The sequence below is a fragment of the Microtus pennsylvanicus genome, chromosome 3 (assembly GCF_037038515.1).
Source record: "Microtus pennsylvanicus isolate mMicPen1 chromosome 3, mMicPen1.hap1, whole genome shotgun sequence".
Lineage (NCBI taxonomy): Eukaryota > Metazoa > Chordata > Mammalia > Rodentia > Cricetidae > Microtus > Microtus pennsylvanicus.
This window is the reverse complement of record NC_134581.1, coordinates 1054346-1073919: the sequence shown is the minus strand read 5'-3', so window position 1 is coordinate 1073919 and position 19574 is coordinate 1054346. Positions and strand designations below refer to the sequence as shown.

The window sequence follows — 19574 nt, the reverse complement described above, 5'->3', positions numbered from 1 at the left end:
CATATGAGAGAAAAATGCAGACTTTGTTTTTCTGAGCCTGGCTTATTCCACTTAATGTGAACAAATAATGGTCCATATCACAGGTGCTCCTGGTATCTGTGAACCCTATCCTTGTGGCTCGTGGTGGGGGGACCCTCCCAGGATTCGGTGTCTGCTGTGGGGAGGGGTCTTTTCAGGCTACCTCCTGATTCAGCTACTCCCAAGGCATACAGAACCACACGGTTAGATCTTGAGTTCATAGGAACTGTTCCAGCGCTCGGTGCGCGTGGTGAGAAGTGTGACGAGCAAAGTCTGCTTGCCAGTCAGCCAACCTTCTCTCTTTCACTGTCAGTTCCGTGCTGTGCACACGCCTGGCAAGACCTACCTCTCTTTCTAAGTCTCCTTACCTCACCTGAGGTTCAGAGAAGTCTATCTTGTGAGTGAAAATCAAACACCTGCTTATTTCTAACCTGAGTTACCTTCTCTGTACACGCTTGTGCAAGCTGGGTGTTGGGGTGCATGCCTGTAATGCCAGCACTTAGGAGGCACAGGTAGGAAGATCAAGAGTCTGAGGCCTGCTGTGGCTACATTTCAAATTCATGGCCAGCCTGAACTACTGGAGACCCTATCTCAAAAACAACAGCAAAACCCAAACGAAACAAGCTCATGCCTCAATTCCAAAGAGACAGCATGTAATTCACCATCCAAGCATCTTGAGAAGTAAAGACAAACACTGGGAAATCAGGAACATACTGGGACATATGCCCGGTGTGTCCGCAGGTTTGTCCTTTGTATTTTACAGCAGTACTTTTTAAATGGTTTCTCAAGACAAAGTTTCTCTGTGTGGCCCTGTCTGTTCTGGATCTTGCTCTGTTGACCAGGCTGGCCTCAGACTCACAGAGATCTGCCTGCCTCTGCCTCCTGAGTGCTGAGATTAAAGGCGTGCGCCACCACACCGGCCTTCACAACAGCATTTTATTTCCCATTTGCTTGGCATTCCTCTGCTGGTGAGACGAGAGGATGCTCAGATCTGATCACTGGACTCTGGCCCTGAACATCAGATCTGCAACCTTGAAGATCAGAGCCACCACTTTGAATCTGATCCCTTTCCAGTTTTTTAAAAGATTTGTTTTGTGTGTGCTTATGTGGGTGCCCACAAAAACCAGAAGAGGGTATCAGATCCCTTGGAGTCACAGGCTTTTGTGAACCACTTGATGTGAGTGCTGACCCAATGGTAAAACGTTATGCACTCCTAACTGCTGAGCCATTTTCTGGCTCTCTTTCTATTTAAAAACTTAGGATCCTCCATGTCTATGATACATGCTAAGTTTCGTAATCCTATCGGTAATTATAGTGCTATCTCTGGGGTCCCCAAAGAAGTGAAAAGGACAGGGAAAAGAGGAGGAGCTCCGACTCTTACTCCAGCTCCCAGCTGGGCGGTGGAGCAGGGTAGAGAGAGAACAAAGCAGGGCTTTGCTGACAAACACCGTCTGCCATAGTCAGAATCGCTGATCTGGGTGTTGTGGAGGCCAGGGAGAAGAGCAAGGGCAGAGGCATAGTGTCCACTGGTCACCTGAAAGGGAAGCAAGGGATATGGGGCCAGGCAGGCACTGAGATGGGGAAGGACTGATGTTGGTGAGGCTGTTTTAATGAGAAAACTCCTTGCGGGTGGTGGCTGTCAGCCATCACAGTGGTTCTGTGTCCTTCCCACTCTGATTTCCTTTGCATCCAACTCTAACACCAAGCACGTCCTTTCTTGTCCTAGATGTTTAAAAACTATCTCTATGGGCCGGGCGGTGGTGGCGCACGCCTTTAATCCCAGCACTCGGGAGGCAGAGGCAGGCGGATCTCTGTGAGTTCGAGACCAGCCTGGTCTAAAAGAGCTAGTTCCAGGACAGGCTCCAAAACCACAGAGAAACCCTGTCTCAAAAAACCAAAAAAAAGGGGCTGGAGAGATGGCTCAGTGGTTAAGAGTACTGACTGCTCTCTCAGAGGACCCGGGTTCAATTCCCAGCACCCACATGGCAGCTCACAACTGTCTGAAGATCCAGTTGCAGGGGATCTGATACCTTTGTACCAATGCACATAAAAAATAAAGTTAAATAAAAACCATAAAATATTTAAAAAAAAAAAAAAAAAAACTATCTCTATGCTTTCCACTCCTTTCCCACATCTGATTTTCACAGGGTCTTAGCAAATAATTTCCTTGTCCTCAGGATCCTGTTTAGACGCTAAAATTCAGCATCGGCTGGGGTTTTCATTTCCGATTCTGCTCTGTGTGGCTGCAGGAACATTCCACACAGCCATAGCTCTCCCTTCAGACTCCCAGTACCTTGATAGAAGTGCCCTTTGCTCTTTGCTGGTTTCAGGGCCACGGTGTAAAGACATTCCAGTCAGCAGGATATAATTTTAAATGCAATTTTAAAAGCAACGAGGCTTGCAAATTGCCTTGACTTCTTATTTGTTCCCATAATGGGGACATTGTCGGCCCAAGTGTAGTGAAACTTACAATGGCATGTCATAGTGCCCACCAGGGAAGATTCCTATCTCTGAAAAGTTTTTGTTGCCAAATAGTTTTGTTCTCTTTTTCTCTCTTCCTCCCTTCTCTCTCTCTCTCTCTCTCTCTCTCTCTCTCTCTCTCTCTCTCTCTCTCTGTCACACACACACAAGATTTATTATATATATATATATATATAGCGTTCTGCCTGCATAGAGGGCACCAGATCTCATTATAGATGCTTGTGAGCCACCACGTGGTTGCTGAGAATTGAACTTAGGACTCTGGAAGAGCTGCCAATGAGCCATCCCTTCAGCCCCTTTTCCCCTTTTCTTGAGATAAGGTCCTTTATAGTCCAGGCTGGCCTCAAGCTGAGGATGACCTTGAACTTCTGATCCTCCTGCCTCTGGAGGGAATTTGCGTAGCTGTGTAAAATTTTCCTCTGGGGTTGAAATATTCCATCCTTTCTTCAGGGAAGCTCTTTAAGCTGGGAGATAAACAACTCAAAATAACTTCAGGAAGTCCCTGAAGCTGGCAAGATCCACTAGAATCCTCTCCCGGAATGAAGCTATGAAGGCTCTTGAGACCAGATCAGTTTCCTGGGAGAAGCAGATACCATCTGAGCTTCCTGGAAGAGGGGTAAGATTGGAGTCCCTTGGAAAGAACACTCTCCCTGCTGTTGAGCTTCCTTTCGCTGTGCCCTGTGCTCCAGGCTCCCAGTTTTTGTGAGCTGTCACCGTGCTGGGGTGGGTTTTGGTGATGCAGCTGCCTTTGATTCATTTCTGCTGCTGTGTGTAACCCCTCTCTCATACGCTCACTGGTAGACCATGTTGGGCTTGGTTTTATCCTTGCTCTGGTCTGTCCTGGGCTCCCTATCCTAAAGTAGATAGAGGCCTCCCTGGGAAGTTTTGTCACCCAGCAGCCACTGCTCCCTGTTTAACAGAACTCGGGGCTTCTTGCATGCAAATCAAACACTTTAAGGCCAGCTGAGCTACAAACCTAGCCTCACCTCCATTTCATTAATCTTTTTTTTTTCTTTTCCAAGACAGGGTCTCACTATGTAGCCCAGGCTGGCCTTAAATTCAATACCTTCCCACCTCAGCTTCTTAAATTCTAGTATTAGAGACATCTACCACCAAGCCCAGCTGTTTTGTTTGGTTTCGCTTTTGTTTTGTTTCTTCTTGACAGAGTCATACTTTGTAGCTGAGCCTCTCTGGGACTCACCATGTAGCCAAGGATGATCTTAGACTTGTGAGGCTCTTTTCTCCACCTCCTGAGTGCTGGGGTTACAGTCACGGACCACCATCATCAGATTGAAACATAGTTTAAAGAGCCCCTTTCTTAATTCTTAGCTCCTCAGAGACACACCATGGATACAAGACTGCTGGTTGGATGATTATGGTTAGATGTGTTTTGGGGCCAGGCAGTGTTGGCACACACCTTTAATCTCAGCACTCGGGAAGCAGAGGCAGGTAGATCTCTGTGAGTTCCAGGTCAACCTGGTCTACAGAGTGAGTTCCAGGACAGGCTTTAAAACTACGCCGAGAAACCCTGTCTCTAAATAGCAAAAAACAAAACAAAAGGCTAAATCTATGGAAGAACAAGGGGTGGGGGATGAGCTGGGGAGATGGTGCCCTATTGGTGTTTAGAAAACACAACAGCAACCGCCCTTCTGAAAAATGGAGAAATCTTTCTTTCAGCTTTCCTTGGAGAGGTCCTGTTTTTCACTGGGCCTTCCAGCTCCTCATTCCCCCAATTCTTCTACCTGCTTGAATCCCACTCTTCCCCGAGCCAAACCCCTCCATCTGGTGTCATCTTGTGATGCCTGTTTAATATGCAGACAAAACCTCCAGCATTCCTGCAGGGTGCTTCTTTCCTAAAAAGGCACGGAACTAAGCTAACCTTCTCCTGGGCAAAGAGATCCATCAAAACCCGACAAAGCAGAGTGGCTGATTAAAACATCTCAGTTCTTTGAGTATCAAACACTCTGCAAGATCCTTTATTGCACTGGGGTGGGCGGACAGGGAGGGCCAGGAGGTATAAGGCTGGGAGGGAAGCCGGAATATAACCGGAAGATAAATAGACAGGATTTTCCCAGCCTGCAGGCGCCTAAGGACACTCCCGCGTGGCCAGGCAGTGAGTCAGTACCTGTCATCACGCTGCTCAGTTTGGGGTAATCGTGGGCAACAGGCACAGAATCGAAGCTTTTCTAATCTAATTTTGCCTTTTTATCAACAGAAGAGACTACGCTGGAGAAGGTTCTACAAGAAAGGAACAAGGTGGTGGGAGGGTCGGAGGCAGGGCAGCAGGATGTGACCCTTAGGAAGCAGGAGACTCCTGGGGGATGGGGTGCTCTGGTCAGGAGGGACCTACCCCTGTGTCTGCCTCCTTTCCAAACCAGGGCACTTTATCCGCGTAAGCACCTTGTCTTGTCCTTTTTATATGGTATCAGGCACACTGGCATCTTCGTAGAAACCAAGCAGCTAAAGCTTAGACCCTAGTATGAATTCTGACCTGTGACCATACAGCAGTGTGGCTTTGGGCAGACTGCTTACCTTCCTGAACTTTGCTTACTCACCGGGGCTGTGCACCGGGCTATCACACCCACCTCTGTGTTGAGCGAGGAGGAGGCTGAGCACCGCTGTCAGACATCCCTGGGCTTTGTCACGCCTTTCTCTTTCTGTTCCCAGATTTCTCCCTGAACCCTTTTTTTTCTTTTTGGAATAAGTCTGAAGTTATATTTTTTGTGTATGATCTGAGACGGGTGTGGTGGTACGTGACTATACCCTTGGATGGTTGAGAGAGGAGGAGGAGCAGATATTCAGAGTCATCCTTGGCTACATTGCAAGTTACGGGCTAGCCTGGTCTACCTGAGACCCCAGACTCAGGCAACAAGACGAACAAAACGTTTACCACTGAACTGTGTTTAGAATTAAGCGTGGACCACACTGGCAGTAACTGTCACTCTCCGGAGGTTTTGGCCAGAATTGTTCCTTTTATTTCCTCAGCTTTCCTCTCCCATCTAAGCCTTTCAAACCGTTTTTTTTTTCTCAGAGACCTTCTTCAGGCAGTTTGGAAACCACCCACCACTCCCAAATAGCAGAAATAAGCAACAAGATGCTATTGTTGGGGGGGGGGTGTGCAGCTCATGGACCCCCTGACTCAGTTCTGGGATCCAGCATCCTAGATACTCCAGCTGGCTGCCTGTTATCACAGGTGTAGAAAAGGGGTTGTTTGGAGGTGGGAATTGCTGTGAAGTCTGGGCCCACACAGCACAAAACAGCCTTGTAAGGCAAGTTCAGCCTTTGCTTATAAACCCAGATCCCTGATCATCTAGCCCTCGCCTTGTTCGTCCAGCAACTGCTCCACAAACACGTGTGTGCTTGCCTCGCCAGATGAAACCGGGTAGGCTCAGGAGCAACACCTCTGCCCAGAACTTACCTGGGAGTGTTGGTTTGTGTTACGGGGTTGGTGATGCATTTCTGGGAACTCTCAGAAGGGCCAGGCGCAGACACAGGCATTTTCCAGGAAAGTAGACTATGCCATGAGTTTTAGGGATGGGCCCAGTTTTCTATGCTTTTCCTGTACTGGTCTAGAATTTGTTGATCCATATGTTTATAGAAGCAGAGCATTTCAGGAGCAGCTTAGAGAATTTTGGGGAGCTTGTCTCACTCAGGATGCTCTGGTGGTCTGAACACCTTTGCAGGATGAGGCACCAGCGGAAAGAGGCAGGGAGATCACAGAAACTCACAGGGGGTTACAGACCCAGGGAAGATCCCCTAGGTCCCCCAAGCATCTCCTGTCCCAAGAATCATCTCTGTGAGCAGAGCGAAGGTTCTCCTAAGGACCATTGTCAAGCGGGGAGTAGCAGGACTCTCTAGGACTCTCTGCAGCCTCAAATGAAATGGCAACTCTGCACTCATACCTGCCCACTCTTCAGATGCAAGACGTGGTCCAGAACAACCTTTTCCAAGTGTCCATTCGCCCTTACAGTGAAGGGTGCAGGGGCCCAATTCCCAGGAGTGCCCATCCTAGCTCAGTCGTCTCCTTTTGGAGGAGCTTGTGGGGTGCACTGCTGAACCACATTCCACAGTGCTTTTTATGAATGCATTTGCTCACCAGTATGGGGTCAGGTACTAGGATTTTAAAACTTGCTAATTTGGCAAAAACAAATCTGTGTTTCTTGTTAAATTTATATTTATATCTATTTAATAAAACAACAGAATACACTTTCAATATCATCTGACAAACATTTTTTTCTCTATAGTTCATCCTTTTTCTTCTTTGTGGTCTTTGTGCCAAGAAGCCAGGGCAAGGAGCAGAGGTAAGCCTCTGTCAGGGAGGTAGTGTTAATCAAAGATGCTGCTTGTTTTGTGTTTTGAAGTCAACTTAAAATCTTTCAGCAAAAGCTGGGTGGTGGTGGTACACGCCTTTAATCCCAGCACTTGGGAGGCAGAGGCAGATGGATCTCTGTGAGTTCTAGGCCAGCCTGGTCTACAGATAAGATCCAGGACAACTAGGGTTGTGACACAGAGAAATTCTGTCTCAAAACAAACAAAAACAACCAAACAAAATACCTTACAGAAAGACAACAGTTTCAAGGGTCAGACTTTCCAAAGAGAGCGTACGCTTAAAACCCCAAGGCTGGGGCTTTCGCACATCGAAAATCAAAGCTCGAAGAAAATGAATCACCACTAATGAATCACTGCAGAAAGGGGAAATGGGAGATGTGACAGAGAGAAGTTTCTACCTCACAGGAAGGAGAGCAGATTCTGAGACTGGAAATGGGAAAGAGGAGGCAGGTCAGGGACGCATGTAAACACTGTGTTTTCCTGCCTGTCCATCAAAGTCAACATCCCTGGGGCGGGGGAAGAGAGACACACCCACGAAGCCCAGGCTGGTCGTCCTCTTCCCCGGGGTTTTCAACTCTTTCAGAGATGTTTGGGTCACATTGTGTCTGCTGTGTCCAGTGCCGTGAAAAGCACAGTAGAGCTGATGCAACACCGCTGGTTAGTAATGTACAGGGTTGCGTGCCATATTGAGTGAGCTATGGAGAAATATCTTTGTGCTACTGGAGACCCCACCACCTGCGGGGTGCTGGCTGGTGAGCTCACCAGGATATGACCAGGGCAGCTGCAAGATAGCGTTCAGATGGCTTTTCCATGCCAGCCTTGAGGACCTGTGGCCTCAGTGAGAGCCTGACATTGCTACCCACGGCCAAGACACTCTCCCCTATGTCAGGCTGCCATCTTGGGATGAAGAAGAGAAATGGCAAATCAACATTTTGTTGGCTGCCGTGGAAACGGAGCTCAAGAGGCGTTTGAGCCTACCAACAGCCATGCTGGTTCATCTGAGAAAGCTTGACCCTCATGGGTACCCATGATCCCTATAATAACTTATAACATAACATGATTTAATTTTAGGAAATGTAGGGTGGAGGGAATACCATGAAGGAGGGTGTAAAAATGATCACGTGTGACATCTTGCCAGCCATAACCACTATTAATATTCTTGTTAACTGGGTGTAGTGGCCCACGCCTTTAATCCCAGCATGACAGATGCAGAGGCAGACAGACTCTCTGTGAGTTTGAGGCCATCCTGATCTACATAGGGAGTTCCGGGACAGCCAGGGCTACACAAACAAAAAATTCTTGCTTTATTTCCCTCTAGTTTTTTTTTTTTTACTATTTCTTCTCTCTTCCTTTCTGATGTTACAATTTTACATCATAGATCTTGTTTAATGACAAGATTATTTCATATTTAAAGCACTTTGTGGAGAGGATTAGCCACCCACCACTTCATGTTACTTCATTTTTAATAACCAACAATTGTAAATATTAACAGTACTCACGGCCAATAAATGGAAAATATAAGAAGTTGGCAGATCTCCTCTGCTTGTTTACACACTGAATGTGATCATTAGACCTCCCTAAACAATTACTAATCTCTAATACATTTTCCTGTGCTCCCTAAATATCTCATGCTCCTTAAATGTCTGAGAATGCCGACGCTATAATAGTGGTTTCCAAAATGAGCAGTCCCAGGCAGAAACACCAGCAAATGTCCCCAGAGTAGGTCCAAGACTCCATCCTCTTGTTCTTAGTCAGGACTTCATTTCTCTCTGAGGCTGAGCCAGAGGACTCTGCTGACTGTGGCTACTGAGGTGAGCAATGACCCAGGAACTGTTTGGATGAGCGTTTGACTGTTCAGTTATGATCTGATGTTTTTTTTTAAAGCCCTTGTCTTTTGCCCCAAGTGACACTTGTTCTGGATACTCTTCACTTTGTGTGCAGCTGGCTAGATTCCCACTTTGCTAGTCGAAGGAGACACTGCTCTGATTTAGGGAGTGGGAAAATCTCTTTCCTTGTCTTTTCTCCTTTTCCTACGCACCCCCCACATACACACACTGTCCTTTTCTCTGTCTCTGTCATTTTTTTTTCTTTGAGACAAGGTCTCAGGCTGGCCTTGCACTCCTGTGTTAACTGAGACCGGCTTTGAACTCCTGATTCTCCAGTATCTACCACCCAGGGGCTGGGATAACAGATCTGCACCACACACCTAAGTTTTCCTTTCTGTGGTTCATGTTGGGAAGGGAACTCAGGGCCTCAGACACATTAGGCATCTCCACCTCTCCTGACCCACATCCTCAGCCCTGCAGTTTTCTGATGACTGTTTTGACCTGTCAGGCTGACACATTTCTCTTTACAGCATTTCATGGGCATTCTGTGAGTCATTTCCCACAGAGCTGTTATTTATGAATTTTAGTGCAGAACCAGATATTGTGTATTAGGAAGTATCATATCATACTTCCAAGGAGGGGGAAATGGGCAGAGTTAGGAAGTTGAAAGATCGGTGTGATGTGCCCAAAGGACTGACTTTTGTGAATTTTCTCACACCCTCACCTAGCACCAGCTTCTCCCCAGCATGTTCCATCTGTTACATTTTGGTCTTTGTCAGGAAGGCTTCCAGTCTTCTCCCTGCCAACTGTTATTTATTTATTTTAAATCCGAGGACCATACAGCTCCCATACACCTTGCTCTCTGTCGTACTCTATGGCCTCAACTCTCGTGTGGTCTCAGGAATCCTTTTGTGAGCTGACGGATGTTTGTTTTCTATACTCTACCTACTCTATGCTGACAAGGAAGGATGTCCCTGTCTAAGAAGGACCATAAAGCTCTCTCTCTAGTTTGCTATGGACTGTAGAGGAGGCCTTGCAGGAATTTACTGGAACCTCTGTACATCACAAGGAATTTAGTGTGAAACTGCTGTAATCTAGGAAATACAAATGCAACACCATCATTTTAATAGCTGTCTGATACCGGAAAGGATGCCCTAAGAGCTACTTCACTATCGATGTGTGGGTTTTTGTCTACTTTGTTTTCTATCAGTGACCTCAGCACTCACTCTTTCTCTCCTGTACATAGATTATCCAAAGCCACTCCTCTCCAAATCAGCAGAAACTCCAGAGTTAAACTGTGCTCAATAGATAAAATGGATTTTTAGATAGAGAATATTCCGACCACAGCTGCCGAATAGCCAGTTTTTCTCAGCAGTGCACATGAACTTTCTGTAAAATAGAGCACATTCTAATAAAACAAGTCTTAAAAATATCGAAATAGTTCCTTATGTCTTCTAGAACACTTCTAACTTGTTCTTTGACAAGGTCATATGTTTATAATGTGTTTTGATCATGCTTGCCCCCCATCCCCTCTCTCATTTCCCTCCTACTGCTGGTTCCCAGTCTCCTTAAGTATCTACCTCCTATTTCATGCCAATTTTTTTTTAGTTTGTTTTATCTTATCAGATCATAATGGAATAAAAAATACAGGTCAACAAGAAAACTACAGAAACTATGTAAGTACATGGTGCTTGATCGCAATGAAGGAGGAGATTTGAGAATGTCTATACTTGAAAGAAAATGAAGACACAGCCTATTGGAACCTTGGGAACCACCAAAAGCAGTTCTAAGAGGGAAGATTATAACTATGAGCACATGTTAAAGAATCTCAAAATACTCTAATAACTTAGTGATACATCTCATGGCCTTAGACAAAACACCAAATAAGAGGATAGAAAGAAATAATAAAGATAAAGGCATGAATGAAGAATATGGAGACTTAAAGAACAATACCCAAAGTCAGTCAACAAAGAGTTGGTTCTTTGAAAAGATCAACAAGATTGAAAAGTCCTTACTCAAACTGATCAAAAAAGAAATTCCTAAAGAAATAAAATTTTAGATAAAAAGGGGGACATTAAAACAGATATCACTGAAATTTGAAGGATCATTAGGGAATACTTTGAAAATCTATATGTCAAAACACTAGAAAACATGAATGAAATGGATAAATTCCTAGGTATGTACGGAGGGTTTTGCATGCTCTGTTACAGGCGGTCCAGTTCTTAAGGGTCTCCTGCTGGGAAGTGACCAGAGAACCCTCCTTGCAGGCCTGTCTTCTTGAATATCTGGGGCCTCACTAGAGACTTGCGCATGGGCTCAGCCCTATTGCACCTATTTCATTCGGTCGCCAGGGCAACCACCCTGCCCGTGAGTCATGAGCCTGGGCAGGAGTGGGTGCTTGAGTCCCAGTGAGGGATTGAAAGTAGCTGTGATGTTCTGTTTGCTGCCCTGGGCGGCAGTCAAGCTTCGGAGTAGTAAGCCGTGAAAGGGCAGGTGAGCATAGTGTCAATAGCACAGACGGCTGGTGTCCCCTCTATGCCTGGAACTGGAGAACCGCACACAGCATAAGGCCCACACTTCGGCTGGCTCTTCCAAGCAAGAGAGCAATTTGCTCCAGAGTAGGGGTGAGAGCAGCCTGACCCTCTCGGAAGGGCGCCACCTGGTGGTAGAACCTGGTAGACTTTGCGGGTTGGCCCCTCTCAGCGGGAGTGGAAGTTAGTTACTTCTGCTTCTGAGGTTCCAGCAAAGCCACTACCAAGAGTGTGACATTTCCTATCTTTCCTAAGGCTGGGCTGCCAAAGGTCAGAGTTCCACCGGTGCTTTCTGGGGTTGCCTAGTCTTAATTAAGTTGCTAAAGGTCTCTAAGCTTTTATTTCTACGTCCTTGTACGAGGAATAAATGAGTTTCTGCATGGTGTGAGTTTGGGGTCCTGAAAGATTATGGGAAATTCAGATGGAAGAAGCAACCCCTGGGGAAACTCTCTTAGGAAGAGGGGTGGGAGATGGAAGCAGGGGAGAGAACACAGGGAGGTAACTCAGCAACGGTGTTGTCCCAGGGCCTTGGGTGCTCAGTACCTTTTACAGCCACCTTAAGACTGGGTGTTCATCAAACCCAACATGGTTACTGGGAAACAAAACTCAGTCATCTAGAAAGCCATCTCTCTAGCCCTTCTACTTAGCTTTTAAAGGTAATCTCACAATTTGGTGACATTAATTACTTTAACGATGCCACGAAACCATCACCACTCTGTTCTCTAGAGCCTTCCCATTCCCCAGGCAGAAGCTCTACACTTCTTGGAAGCAGGTCATCTCACAGCATGGCCGTGAACTTCACCCGGAGTCCATGTTCCTGAAAGAGTACGGAGAAGTGTAGGCACCAGCCCAAGATAGATGGAACCCTCCTTTTGTGGGGCAGACAGAGGAGTGCTTTGCCCTTGACTCACGAATGGCAAGGCAGGTGCAGAGCAGGTGTTCCAGTGCCTGTCTCATCTCATTACCAGGCTGTGGTGGCTTTGGCAAACCCCCAAACACTGTGGGGCTCCGTTTATCAGGCCACTATTGGAGAGCCAGGGTTTCTACTGGAGGCAAATGACTGGGCCTTCTGATGTCACTGGGGACAGCTGGTATAGCGGGGTCAGCTGAATCTCAGTAGGACAAGAGCAAGCTCACCACCTGAGGCTGACAGTCGGATGGATGGGGGATGACGCGTCAACAGAGTACAGAGGAGCATTGCTTCTCATGCTCGCAGCCAGTCCTGATGTCATCGAGGTGCCCCCTTCTCTGGGGAGGGCCCTGCAGTGGCGAAGGTGTGACCACAGAGAATACAAAAGGTGAGGATACAAATTTTGTATTTGCAACGCAATGTGCCACGATCAGGCTGGATCCACAGTAGCTGAGAGGCAGCTCCGACTCACACCACAGCTGCAGGGTCCTGTTTCCTTCACCCCCCTTCTGCTGACAGTCCTGTTCTGTATATAAGACACTCCATCTAAGGGGCTGAAGCTAAGCAAGGGTCCATTACAGATGACTTTTGGATTGTGGTGAATACCTTGGACCCATCATGGGCTCCATCTTTGGTAATCCCCAAGTCTGGCTTGAACCTGCCCCCATTGTAGGAGAGCTTCTGAGTGTCTCGCCTGTAGCCCCCACCCCAACAGCTGGGTCTCAGGACCACAGCTTTTACCCAGCCCGAAGGAGCAGAGGTAGGACTGGATGCAATGTCCCTCTTGTGTATTGTATCTTAGAATTCATTTTCATACCCACGGCAATCAGATAAACTCAGACAATACAAGCTTTTCTGTGGTTATTGCTTAAGGAGATGAATCACACTGTTCATTCTCTAGAGTTGTGTTCTATTCCTTATCGGCCTCATGTAGCATGAATAATAAAACCTAGAGACAGATATTGGGGTTCAACCTGAAGATCAGAAAAGCAAAGCAGCCACTGGCTCTTACCTCTACCTCAGACTGAAATGGCGATCCTGCCTCCTCGAAGCCTCAGACTGAGATTGTGTCTGAGAGCTGTCTCCTCCCTTTTTATATTCCTCTCTAGGGCTGGGATTAAAGGCGTGCACCACCACTGCCTGGCTTCTATGGCTAACTAGTGTGGCTACTGGGTTTAAAGGTGTGTGCCATCATTGTCTGGTCTGTAAGGCTGACCAGCATGGATGTTTTACTCTCTGATCTTCAAGCAAGCTTTATTTATTAAAATACAAATGATATATCACTATAGCCTCATCTGAAAGCTCCTGGCAGGAGGAGGGGGAGCCACTCTGGGCTCGATGTGACTGACAATGAAACATGAAGGGTGTGAAAGATGTTCATTCTCTCCTCCATTTCCTCTGGGTCTTCAACTTTCCATAGGTTTCAGCGCTTAGTGAGGCTGATGCCCGACCTATATGGCAGATGCAGAACATTTAAAACTGTGTTTGATCATGCATGCCTGTAATTTCGGCTCTGGAGGCTAAGGCTGATGGAGCAGTTCTAGGTTAGCCTGGGCGCTAGAGCGAATTCCAGGCCAGCCTGAGTTACTTGAGAGACTGTCTGGGTTGAATGTAAAATGTCTGGCCCCACTCACTTACCTGGGTTTGTTTGTTTGAATGCTTAGACCCCAATCAGAGGCGCTGTTTGGTGGGAGTTATGGTGCCTTTAGGAGGTGGGACCTGATGGATGGAAATAGGCCCTGGAATTATGAAAATATAGCCCAGTTATGGCTCCCTTCCATATCTGCATCCTGCCTGATACAGCATGAGCAGCCACCACAGAACTGGTGGCCATGACTTTCCCTACCACTAATGGACTGAAATTCCCTGAAGCTGTGAGATAAAATAAATATGATTGTAAGTCACTTCTGTCGGGTATTTTCCTCAGAGCAGTAAGGAAAATAACTAATGGAGGCCTTGATTAAAAAAATAAGCAATACTCTTTTTTTTTTGAAACAGGGTTTCTCTATGTAGCCCTGGTAGCCCTGGAACTTGCTATGTAGAGCAGGTTGCCATCAAACTCAGATCCACCTGCCTCTCCCTCCCAAGTTCTGGGATTAAAGGTGTGTGCCATCACTGCCTGGCCAGAATACATCTTTATGTAGTACTCAGCACAAAAATTCCTCTGCTACCTCCACACACAGAAGGCTACCCCCCACAGACGGAAGGCTGCCCCCGACTGACAGAAAGCTGCCCCCCACAGATGGAAGGCTCCGATCCAGAGACAGAAGGCTCTGCTCCGTAGATGGAAGGAAATGCCAGAACTGTTGATGGGAGAAGCGGCCACCCCTTAGGAAAGACCCATCTGAAGACCAGAGCCCTGGAGAGGACAGAGTGGAGGTAGCAGAGGATCCAGCAGTGAGAGTCATGACAGGGACAGAACAGGCTCCACTAGGCATCCAAGCAGAGTCTAGCTAAAGTTTACTAGTTCTGTAGTCCTGGAGGGGTCAGGGCCGTTAGCATCTGTCACCACCCTCCGTTTCCTTGTCCCTGTACCTCTCAGAATCTCAAAACAGACCGACCCCATCTCAGGTTGCTTCTTGTCAAGTGTTGGTCACAGCCATGAGAGAAGTAACCAAGAATGCCTGATTACGACATGGGTAGATGAGGCCTGCGTGTCATAAGCATAGTGCTAGCTGAGGCTGGATTTTAGAAGCAGGCTGAAGACAGAGCTCACATGCAGGAGGCTTCTCAGGGAGGCCCTTGAGAAGGGCCTGTGGAAGGGAAGGAGTGGAAGTCATTTCTAGGCAGTCTCCACGGAAATGCTGTGGGGGAGTCAGTCTTGAGGATCCGTGCCCAATTGAGCCTGGGGCTGGTCACTCATTGGAGGGGTTCCCAAAGTAGGCAGAGTAGCTTGGAGCCTGATAGCTGTCTTCATCTGGAGAGACCAGTGCTGCCAACTGGGGCCTGCATGGCTCTGTTGGTAAATACAGAGAACTATGTAGCGGCCTCTGGACACAGCAGTGGTTTATCCTGAGGACCTAACTATATGTATCACTGGCCACCCAAGCTGTCCCCAGGAGACTGGAAAGCTTCGTGTGCATATGTCCATAGGCCACAGTGCTGTTACTTCCTTTCCTGTCTGGGAGCTACAGAAACATCCCACTGGAAGGAGAACCCATGCTAAATTTGTCAAGACCTGATGCCTCTACTCGGTGGGTGATTCTACTCAAAACAGAGGGGCTTGCAGGCTCTGTCCTCTTTCTCTAGCACTGCCTTGACCGTCAATTCTCTCCTTCTCTCTCTCTCCTCCACTAGCAGTTCTCCATTCTTTCTCATTTTAGATTTATATTTGATAGTGAATGAGTATTTTGGCTGCATAGATGGCATGCCTGGTGCCTGCAGTCAGAACCCCTGGAACTGGAGTTTGAGGGTTGTGAGCTGTCATACGGGTACTGGGAACTGAGCCTGGGTCCTTTCACTGGTGAGCTGTTTCTCTAACCCCAGATGTTAATTTTTAGACTGTGTGTGTTTGTGTGTGTGTGCTGGTTAAGAACTTGGCCTGGCCTATAGGCTGTCCATGGGTCCCTGGCCACCGATTTGTCACCTCTGTCACTGTTCTGTGGCTGGCACGCGGGCTTCCTTGCTCTCCTGGGAACACACGGAGCACACTCTAGCTTCAGGCCTTTACCCCAGGTTGTTTGCTCTGTTTTCCTGAAATCTGTCTTGGTTACCTCCTTGCTTCCTTTCCATCTCTGACCCATGGATTACAAGTCCTGCGATGTTAAAACTGATCAAGAAGAGTAGTCATTGCTGTTCTCTGCTAGTTACCAGATCCTGGGAAGGAGGGAAGTTCCCAACCTACCTGGGTGTGTGATACGTAAAGATTCCCAGTGACCTCAGCGGATACGTATTACAGTGGCCACCGGTCATCTCCGTTGTCCAGACCAGGAGACAGGAAGATCCCCCTCTACCCCAGGGCCTGACTTCTGCTAGAGACATTCCCGGACCTCAGGGAGCCAGAGGGGCAGTGAAGCCAATAGGCTCTGATGAGCCTCTCAGATTTCTAAGAAGAAAGCATCTCACTCAATTGATAAGAGATCTCAAGAGGACAGAGATGTCATGCAAATGAAGATTCCCTTCTGCAAGCACACAGCACATCACAGACTTGATGTGCGCTTGGAATCTTAGGGCTTCAACTTACTGGATTCCTGCTTCTGAGGCCTTAAGTGGGCCCGTATCCAGTTGATGCTGGTATTGTTGGCCCAGGTACCACATGTTGAGAGCTATATATAGCTCCTGAACAAATTCAGTACCTCAAAAGCAGCGATGAAATGGAATAAGAGAAAGCATTCTTTTGTTTGTTTGTTTTGGACAGGGGCTCATCATGTAACCCAGGTTAGCCTTCAACTGTGTCAGCCTCCCAAGTGATGGGATTACAGATGTGAGATAGCCCATCTGTCTTAAAATCTTCTTAAATTTACTTTTATATCAAGTTGCTTCAGGACTTTGGCTCTGCTGAAAATGCAAAGAATCTGAAACTACCACAGAAACGAGGAGAGAAGAAACAAATCCTGTGTCAACTGGTCAACACCAGAGAGTTTAACACAAGTCTCTAAACATCTCAGGATCGGATACTAGCATGCCATCTGCTTAAGTTAAGCTATCAAAATGCAATCTGCACATCTTACAGCCGGCCATTTCCAGGGCTAGGAAGATGGTTTAGTGGAGGGCCAGGCTCAGGCACCTCAGTTCAGAGCCCCAGCGTCCCTATGGAAAGCTGGACTTAGTGTTGCATACATGCAATCTGAATACTGGGGAAGATGGAAACAGGAGGATCCCAGGGATTTGCTAGCTAGTCAGTCTAGATCAGTCTGCCAGCTTCCTGTTCAGTGAGAGACCAGCATAAAAAAAACTAAGTGGAGAGTGACTGGGGAAGACATTTGTCATTGGCTTCCCCACACAAGTGCGTGCTCGCGCAAGCGCACACACACACACACACACACACACACACACACACACACACACACACATATACTGCGTATACACCACACCCACTGAGGAGGTTCTGTGAAAGACACTTAGCTCACAGAACTCCTGATTTTCCAGGAGCACCAAGTAAAAACAAACTATGCCAAGCGCCATGAGCCTCTGCGACCTAGGAAGGTTGTGTGTGCGTTGCAGGGGCCAGAGAGCGGAGAGGAAATTCCCACTGGAACCATTCTGAAAGTGATTTCACCTGTCCCAGCCAGGGAGACAGATGGCGCCTCTTCTTTCTGGGAATTTCTTCGTGTTTCGTTTGCACCTTGGGGCCCTTTACCAAAAGCGAATAAAGGAAGCATACACATTTCTGGAGGAAAATGTCTGTATTAAAAGCCAGAAAATCACATTAATACAAGAAGAAACGCCCACCAGGCCATGTCACTGAATAGATCGACTTGGAAAAGATTCATAAAGTTCTTTTTTTTTAAAGCAATAACAATAAATCCGTGTCAAATCCTTCCCTCGCCCTCCCCCCACCCTTTTTTAAAATAAATAAGAAAACAAACCAAGAAGCTTCAAGTACAACTATGTTCAGATACAAAGAGCTCCTGTTACTACAGCGATAGCAGTTGAATCTTTTTGTTTTGTATTTTTTTTTACTAAAACTTTCATTTAAAACATTTATTAAATATATAAAACAAATACACAGGTTCAGGTCACTTTCTGCCATGAATAAAGGGTATGTGGGTGCTGGGAGGGGGTAACGCAGGGGGAAGAGCCCATTTTCCTTGTGTCCTCCAGCCACGCTTGGCTCCCACCCTTCAGTCTGACAGCTTGCCCCTGCTTTTCAGAACCAGAAGCTCAGCACAAACCTCGTTTTACCACCTCCTTGGGGCCTCTCCGCGGTCCCCTCCCGGGAAAAGGACGGACATTAAGGACAGCACGAAGCGCACCTGCCGCGTCTCCCGCGTGGAAGGCGCGTGTGAGCGCGAACACAGCGTGGACGCAGGGCAGCGGGGGTCACTTGGGGGCTACCCCCGAGGTGACGGCAGCGGCTGCGGCGGCTGCAGCAGCAGCAGCGGCGGCGGCGGCGGCGGTGGAGGTCCCTGCCGGGACGGCGGCTGGAGCGGCCGCGGGGGCGCCGGCGGTGGTCCGGCGCTGCTCCATGCCGTTGGGCAGGAAGCCGGCAATGATGGGCACCGGCCAGATGAGGGCGGCCACGCTCCACACCACGATGACCAGGGTCATGAAGCAGGCCACCAGCGTCGACTCGATGGGCTTGCGGTTCAGCCGCCAGCCCGGTTCGCCCTGCAGCTCCTCCAGGCTGAAGTCCAGGCAGCAGAAGTGACGAGGCTCGCCCTGCAGCCACAGCGGCCCGGGTTCAGCCGCGGGGTAGGCAGGCAGCGCTGTGGGAGCCCCGGCTGGGGCCCGCAGGCGGCCACGCACCCAGCCGCAGCCCACGCACAAGCGCAGGTCCTGCTGCGCGCCGCCGGCCGCCAGCCCCAGATGCTCGATGAGCAGCGGTGGCCCGACACGATGGAAGGCGGCGGCGAAGAAGGCGCGGCCGTGCGCGTTGGTAGAGAAGAGCAGCAGGTCGCACTGCAAGCCCCGCGGGCGGCCCCAGCGCACGAGCAGCGAGCTCAGCATCTGCCGTTGCACGCTGATGTTGCAGGGCGCCGCCTGAGCCTCCTCTGGGCCCGCGCGCTCGGGGGGCGCTGGTGCCGCCGAGGCCAGCAGGCGCGGGGAGGCGGGCTCGCCGGTGAAGGATGCGTTGGCCGAGGCGTTCGGGGGCGTCCCGGAAAGGCCGGGCGCACCCGTGGCCCCGCCGTGCGCCGGCAGCAGCGGGCAGGCGGCGGCCAGCAGCGCGGCGAGCAGGGGCAGCATGGCCTGTGGCGGGCGCCTACGCGCGTGGGGCGGGCGGCGGCTGCATGGCGCGCGGGCGACTGTCCTGCGAGGGAATCGCGGGGCCTGGAGGGCCGAGGCGGGGCGCTGCCAGCGTGCTGGGGGCGACACCGACTCACGGGCCACGGGGACCTCCGCAGACTCGGCCCGTCGAGGTTCCGCCGCCCCCCGGGCAGGAGCAGTTGGACGGCTGGGTGGCTCTGCGGGACCGTGGCGAACCGGGAGAGGATTCCCCTGCTCGGCTCCGCCTTCCGCGCTCCCCGCCCCCGGCTCGCCGGGTGCGGAGACTTGGGGAGGGCGGGGCTCCACGCGCAGGGGCGGGAACTGGAGACCTGCGGAACGAAGCGGGGCGTGGGGGCGGAGCGAGGGGAGCCCCGGGGGCGGGAAGCAGAGAAGGCGGCTGGGAGCCCAAGACAGTCGCTTTGTCATGCCGAGGAGAGCCTACGAGGACTCCCTTTAGGGCTCATCAGTACCCCGTTACTGCCCAGAAGAAACTGAGAGGAGAATATCCCTAGGCAACCTCAGGAGCTCTGCGCCACTAGCTCCCTGTACCTTTCTGCAGACTTGAGAAAGACTCAGATTTGGATTCTCGCTGGCTTTATTGTGTCTCCTATG

General features: G+C 49.2%; 1 protein-coding gene across 1 annotated transcript; it reads right to left on the bottom strand.

Annotated features, from left to right (window-relative positions):
• Positions 1-17421: 17421 nt before the first annotated feature.
• On the bottom strand, positions 17422-19242 carry Tmem158 (transmembrane protein 158). Its single transcript, XM_075964034.1, has one exon. It carries the CDS (start codon positions 18939-18941, stop codon positions 18078-18080), a length of 864 nt encoding a protein of 287 aa, XP_075820149.1. The 5' UTR covers positions 18942-19242; the 3' UTR covers positions 17422-18077.
• Positions 19243-19574: the final 332 nt, after the last annotated feature.